At 41.0% G+C, this 7,674-nt stretch overlaps 1 protein-coding gene across 1 annotated transcript; it reads left to right on the top strand.

Moving 5' to 3' along the window:
• The first annotated feature begins 4,303 nt into the window (after positions 1 to 4,303).
• On the top strand, positions 4,304 to 6,794 carry LOC129752704 (UV excision repair protein RAD23 homolog B-like). The gene is made up of 3 exons (XM_055748479.1): positions 4,304 to 4,558; positions 4,712 to 5,223; positions 5,397 to 6,794. Exons 2-3 carry the CDS (start codon positions 4,755 to 4,757, stop codon positions 6,008 to 6,010), a joined length of 1,083 nt encoding a protein of 360 aa, XP_055604454.1. The 5' UTR covers positions 4,304 to 4,558; positions 4,712 to 4,754; the 3' UTR covers positions 6,011 to 6,794.
• Positions 6,795 to 7,674: the final 880 nt, after the last annotated feature.

Below are 7,674 nucleotides of genomic sequence, written 5' to 3'. Positions count from 1 at the left end.
GAAGCGTGAAATAATGAACCCATAGTTTATGTAGGTTGAAACCATTGGAGAGTACCCTAAAAGAAATAAGCGTAAGCGTTACATGTCGTTACACTTTACAAATGAGTTCTAGAGATCGCAGCTTAAGCGTGTGTTTGTGATTATTGTCGACAATAGAGTTGTTTTTGACATTTCTTACGCACACTTGCTGAGCGTGTACAGATGAGTCGGGACAATTAACCTCAAAAACTTTCGGTACAAATTTCAGTGCAAAAACTGGGCAGTCAGCCGATGAACACGGTCGTTTTTTAGGTTAATGTTCCCAAAATTGAAAAGTATTAGTGACAATTTCTGAATTATGACACTAATACTACTAGCGCAAATAGGACTATTGAGGAAACTGACAATACCTATGTATTAACCTATAGCGAAATCGGTTGAAGAGCTAAACCAGTCTCAAGCTTTAAGATAGTATTGGTGAACTTATCATATTCGGGCAAGTCTCGTGCCATGCGGGATGCCGAGCTGAAAGAAGGACAGTTAAGAAAACAGATTTGAAGAGAGCAGTCGACGCTATGAAACAGTTCCGAAAAAAGGGAAGCGCCTGAAAAGATGGCGTCTTACGAGAAACATTCCGGCCACTACACTTCCTTGAAACTTTTTGAAACAGAGATTGTTGGTTATTTTTACAAAATTTGTCACAAATCGTAAGAATAATTTTTAACCTACTCTAGACAGACAGTTTCGCTGTCATCTAAGAAAAGTGTTATTTTCTGTCATTTTTTGCACGATTTTAGTCCAACTCGGAAATGTGCGAGATTAATTTAGAAAGTTATGGGAAATTTTATTAACATTTCAGGATATTTTTTATCATTTCAGAACTACGTTAAGATAACTTCAAAACCAACGATTTAATCTATTTAAAAAAAAAATTATAACAAAATATTGGGGACTTCAAAACTAAGCCTGAGTGATTTTGAAACAATTTTGTGACAATTAATGTTAAATTTTCAACCCTTCGTTTCACGATAATTTTTTTTTCTCAAAAATTTTTTAAACGATTAGAAATGTTGTGTACATCAACAGAAAAAATAAAATTTAATAAGATTTTTCAATTTTTCCATACATTTATTGTTGCAAATTTGTAACTTTATGAAACGGAAGGGTTAAAGGTGAAAGATGGCGACATGGGAGTAATTGAACAACGCTTTGGAAGCATATTGAGACCATAGAGATATTTTTGTAGAAATTAGGACAATTTTGAATCAAATTTAAAAATTTAATAAATATTTTCTTATAGCTGTTGCTAAACAAATTTGTGCAAATTTTGAAACAATTTGGAACCAGTTTCAAGACATTTTCGAGAAACAATTCTGTGATATTTTTCTGACAAAATGGTTAAATCCACTACAGCAAAAATGATCCAGATCTACATTTGAATTCCATTACGAATTCAGATTAGGAATTCATATTTTGAATTTTAGTTTAAGTTTATTCTTTGGCGGGGATTTTAGTTAAAGCGGGCCACAGACACCACATTTGCTAGCGAAAACAGCAACAACAAAAAAACCACCTCCACTCCGGCTGGGGTTGAGTAGACGGCCTGAAGTTTGTACAAACAGCACCATACACCATGCCACAGAGGGTTGTTTGTACAAAATTCTATCCAGACCGATTTTACTCAAACCCTTTTCGCGTTCATTCAAGCAGTGCCATACACGATGCAAATCGTATTCACAGTGCGCATTTGTACACATGTTGTGTAGTCTATGGCCCGCTTAAGATTCAAAATTCGATTTCAAAATTTTCATGAACAATTTGGTTTCTAAATGGCAACGCTGAATCACGGAAAGTTAATGTAGGTGTGTTCGACAGAACTCAATCGAAACCAATTGAAATGGATTGACAGCTGATCAGCTGTTTTTCCAATTGACTTCGATCGATTTCTATCAGGCTGCTGAATGAACAGTCAGACACTAATACTAACGTACAGGCGCAGTGTTTTCAGATTGTTTGTCAGCTTCGTTCAGAATTCGAAAAAGCGGTTTACTCAAGGCAAATTGGAATGAATCCAACATTTTGGCCATCTCAATGGCAATTCTTTCCCGTACTAAAGCTGTCCGAAAATTTTTAGATTAGGAAGTTGTTATTCGACTCGAACTAAATTTGAATACTAAAAAGGAATTGTGTTTAGAATAATGAGCAATTTTTAGAGACAAGGAAGGCACAAAAGCGAAAAATTGTTGCTCTAGGAAAATAATTATTATTTTTAAAACATGCGATTATGGAAATAAAATATAGTGGATAAATTTTATATTTTATTAAAAAAAAATTTCGTGTTTCACAAGATAGATCAATTTTTTTCTATTTCCTTCGGTGGGTCTTGATGGTCACTTCCTATTTAATTATTATAATTAGCCGACTGACACCGACACAAACGCAGCAACACCAAAACAGCATCGACCTATACCACCAGCATCGCACCACCGAAACAACACGAACTCTCCTGACACCACTTTCATTTTCACAACATTTGAGCTTGTTGTGAGCAGCTGCAGCAACTGATCCGACTGACACCCGTCACACCACTATAACTCAGCACCACCGGCACAGCTCCACCGGCACAGCACCACGACGCTCCACCGCTCCACACTTTCATTTGCACTGCAGTTAGCCAAAAACAAACCCAGTCAGCTGTTTTTGACAGTTGTCAACTGCATGTGTGTTATACCGTATTCGTTTTCACCACCCGAAAGTTTTGCACCATCCACGCTGAAAACGAGCATGAATCGAGTTTTGCACTCTCCTTTGTAGGTGTGCGTGAAATCGGCAGTGTCAACAAAAAACATCAAGCTGTCAAAAATCCATTACAGCTGGTATTTTGTTTTCGTTTTACTTCGAAAATTGAAATTAAATTTACTTTAGTTGATCATTGTCTTTTAAACAATATAAAAATTTTAGCATGAATTTATGTATTATGTTGAATTGTGAAGATTTCAGATTTATTTTGCTTGGTAGATTCGCCTCTGGCTCTGATGATAACTGCAATACCGGCTAATTCTGGGTGGTCTGTGTTTGCTGCTGCTAGACTGCAGTTACCCCAGCTTGAAGGTTCCGGTATTTTGAACGTTTATTTCTCGCAAATCCTTCGTTCGAGTACCTATTTCCATTTAAGATTACAAAAAAAAAAAATTCTTGGAACTCGGATCGCGGAAGTCGGGGAAGAAAATTTTGCTAACAGACCGAAACGAACGAAATTCAAGCTCCCAATGCGGGTGTAGTATCGAACTACCGTTTTTGAAGGGCAACGGGTGGGAATCCGGGACTTGGCGCAACCGAGCATCGTCACCCTAAGGCACAGCTCGAAGCTTGCTGGTAGCAGAGTAGCTTCGATGCAGCTGAACGCTTCTTGCTGTGAAGACCAACTTATAGGACCCTCCCGAACAAGAATACTTTTCGGTTTGGGCGATTCCACCAGATCTTTAGGTTGGCCTTTTTGCACTCTGATTTGCTGCTCTTTTTCGGCATCGCCTGGAACCGATTGCAGCAAGCCTTCTGGACACATTTTTTCTTGGGAGCGTTGTTTGCTTTGGAACGTGCCATCCAGGTGAAATTCTCCGCCTCTGTTGGAAACGACACTGGTATTGAATCCGGAACAAGTTTCCGTTCTTCGGGATAAAAAGAGAAAAAAAACAGCTCGAACGCAATTTTTGCGGTATAGAAATAAACCAACCAGCTGATATTTGTTTACATCGGGAAGCACGTGTTTTCAAAATTCATGATAGTATTGGTGAGAGCGCAAGCAACACCAAATATTTTCAGAGTGTTCCACCGTCCACTTTATGGTGCACTACCAGTGCACTACTTATCGTGAAAACGAGCATGAAAACGATAAAAAGTGCACTACCGGTAGTGCACCGGTGCACCACCACTTGAAAACGAATTCTCTATTAGTGTAATTGAAACCGATAGAAACAAATCCTGCTCTCGAGCTTGATCGATTTCGATTGGTTTCGATCGACTTCGATTGGCTTCATTGAACGTCAATTGAATTAGTTTCGATCACAACATTGGCTGAGTGAACAACAATTCACCAATCGAAATCGATTGAAACCGATTTCAATTGGCTGTTGAACGCGCTTTGTGTGAACGTGAACTACCAGCACTCATGTCACATGGGGGCTCCCTCGTTGAAATGTGCTGTCAATTTTATGTTGAGCTGTTCCGCAGCAAAACAAGCGTCGCGCATCTCTTTCACGCCTCACGCAAACTGCTTCTAGATGAAGCGAAACAGAAGCAGGCTGCCAGTTTCCAACGCCGTGAAAGCAGCAAAACTTGCGAAAGAAAAAAGAGAAGCAAACTGTCAAATTGGAAAATATGAAAATCATTTACGAGTGCAAATTTCGCTAGGAAATTCCTCGCATTACAATAACACCGCGAAAAACACGATAAGGATTCGAGTATATTTCCGTTCCTACCCAGCTAGTTGGTGCGAGTTCCGTTTCCGTTTTGTTTCTCTCGAGCAGTTCCGCTTCGATCCACAAACGGGGTCCTCTGGAAAAATCCATCCGGCGGCAAGGTAAGCAATTGGCGATTGAAATTTGTTTTCTGATGTGGGGGTTAGGCTCTTTACTTCCGGAAAGGAAGCAAACCGTAATGTTTTTTTTTGTTTTTTTTTTACTTGCACATGTGGCTCCTGGCGATGTGGTTAACCTATTGTTTCTTTCCACAGTGCTAGTTCCGGTGCGTGAAAGTGTGAGTGCGAGCGACCGAAAATGAAAATTACTATCAAAACCCTGAAGCAGGAGGCGTTCCACATCGAGGTCGATGTGGAAAAGGACTCGGTCCGAACGTTGAAGGAAAAGTTCCTGGCCGAGAGTAAACAGGATTTTCCGGTCGAGCGGCAGCGATTGATCTATCTCGGTAAGGTCATGGCCGATGAGGACCCACTAAGCCAGTACAATTTGGATGATAAGAAGTTCGTGGTGGTTATGAATATGAAGGCTCCGGCAGCGGCTGCAGCAGCGACGCCCGCGACCAGCACCGCCACATCCGAAGGAAGCTCCTCGACCACCACAGCTACCGCAGCGGCCAAGAGCGAAACAACACCAGCCTCGGCCTCTACTGCTGAAAAGCCCAAGGAAGAGGAGAAACCGAAAGAGGACAGCACCCCGGCACCGGCTGCCGCAACAACACCGACCGAGAGCCAGGATGATCTGCAGGTCAAGATCCAGCGGATAAAAGGTAAATTTGAGTTAAGGATTCAAATCAGAATTGTAAAATTCTGGAAAAGTCATGAATAAATTTCAGAAATATGGGTAACATTAGTGTAGATGTTTGTCCTATGGTAGTTCGCTTCTAATTTAATTCATCGTTCGGGTCAATATGAATAGTTGATTTGTATTTTTTTTCTTTAGAAATGGGCTACTCGGAGGAGGAAGCCCGCATTGCCCTGGAAATCTGCGACAACAACCCGGACCGAGCTGTGGAGTATCTGCTGTCGGAAATCGCCACCAGTTCGCTTGGCGGAGGTGGGGGTGTTGGGGGTGGTATTGGAGGTTCTGGGCTGGATCTGGGAAGCGCCAGCGTGGGCTCGGCAGCAGGCCAACAGGAACGGCTGGCCTTCCTGCGTGAACATCCGACCTTCATCGAGATGAAACAGCTACTACAGGAAGACCCCCGTCTGTTGCCATCACTGCTCCAGAAGATCCAATCGAGCAATCCGGATCTGATGCGCATCATTTCGGAGAACCAGATGGAGTTCTTGGCCCTGTTGAACGAGGGAACCGATGAGATGCAGGGTGGTGGAGGTGGTGGCGGCAGCGGTGGAAGTGGCGTAGCGCATGATGTTGCCTCGACTGCCGCTTCGATGGTAAACACCCTGACCCAGTCCGACATGGATGCTATCGATCGGCTGAAGGCGCTCGGCTATCCGGAACATTTGGTCATTCAGGCATACATCGCCTGCGAACGGAACGAATATCAGGCTGCAGATTTTCTCGTCTCGCAGACGCTGGACGATGACGAGTAGGTTTGTAAGGGCGGATGGCAAGTAAGCGCTTTTGATTTTTTTTTTCATTCAATACTTTTCGATCGAAGGGAAACAAAATTGCTCTGTGGATCAGGCGACAAAATAGGGGACAAACAACATCCGGTTTAGGGTTTCGGTTGTTTGGCTCACCCTTAAAAACCCCTTTCTATCATGACGGTCAATGAAAAGTTTTCTTTTTCGATTTATCGGGGTTCCTTGTTCTAAGCGAGTTTTTTTTAAATGATAATTTCCATTTTTTAAACAAAAAAGAAACATTTAAAACACTACAATATCTTATATGAACAATATGAAAAAAAATCTACATAAGCATTGTTCCAGCTAAAATTTTTTCCCGAAGGCCAAACCTTCTAACTAACGAAAATGAACGCGGTGATTTAGCTTAGTGCATCGCTTGGTTTTTATTGTATTTTATAAGTTGAAGAACTGTCTCTAGGAAAGAAAGGAAATTAATAAAAAAAATCAAAACATGAAAATTATATCGAACAAAGCAAAAGTAGAATACCATTTACAAAACAACAACAAAAACGACGACAGCCTGCAGCATTTCAACAAAATAAAACTTACCGAAACTACTATTACTACCTAAAAAGTTCAGAAGCACACTAGCAAACGAAAAAAACGAGGTCGCGCGTTTTCCCCTATTCATTCATTCTCTTTGATTCTTTGATTGATGCTCCAATGATCCATGATGATACCAGGAAAAAGAAAATACACAGACAACAACAGTTTTTGCCCATATGAATAAAGATTTAATAATTATAAAGCTATCGTTGGTCACCGAGCTAAACTTATGCGCTCGTTTGGGATGGTGGTAATATCATGTCCTTCGGACTCGAAACAGCGTTTTTAGGGATCATTCCAAAACCTAACCGTTTCCTTTTCAGTCCACAATGCGTTGTGGAGTCACTCAAGATGGTGGTAAAAGGTCGTCTGTCGACGATTCGGCTTGGTCCCAGTCAAGATTCTCGTCGTCAGTTAGGATTTCGGTGACTAGTCTTCGCCGCCACGAGTTTCTGGGTCTGCCTCTCCTTCGATGTCCTTCTGGATTTCATTCGAGCGCCTCTGCATAATTCGTTCTCATCTTATAGCAGCGTGTACCCAATCCATCTCCACTTACGTTAACGTTCCCGAGTATCGATTTCTAGCGCCTTTTGATGACACTGGCGATGTATAGCGATGTTTTCGGCCTCGGTGCGTACACGCTCATTTTTTTATAACCATTTATGGTTCTTAAATAACCATTTTATAGGTTTTGCTTGTAAACCGTCAATTTGGTTATTTTTCAAAAATATTTTTAGAAAGAATTTTAACCATTTTGATAGTTCTGGAGCATTAACCACAAAATGGTTGAAAATTTGGTATTTCTTTTTCGCCATTTTGGAATTGCTTTTACAGCCGGGTGCGTTTTTCTAATTTAGGCATTAATCCGTTTTGTATTACAAGAAGTCAAAATTATACGGCAAACATTTTCTGCTAAAGGTAAGTCTTTCATGAATAATATGAGAAATACTCGAAATTAATGCGAATTATTTGTTCCCCAATAGGATGCGGGTCCTCCGGGCTATTTTCCGTACCATCCGGAAAGCAGAATCCGATCGAACTGTCCATAAAACACCAGGTGTAGAGGAGCCGGTAAATTCTTT

Source organism: Uranotaenia lowii, chromosome 1 (genome assembly GCF_029784155.1).
Source record: "Uranotaenia lowii strain MFRU-FL chromosome 1, ASM2978415v1, whole genome shotgun sequence".
Classification (NCBI taxonomy): domain Eukaryota; kingdom Metazoa; phylum Arthropoda; class Insecta; order Diptera; family Culicidae; genus Uranotaenia; species Uranotaenia lowii.
The sequence above is the reverse complement of the archived record's forward strand: the minus strand, read 5'-3'. Positions and strand labels throughout refer to the sequence as shown.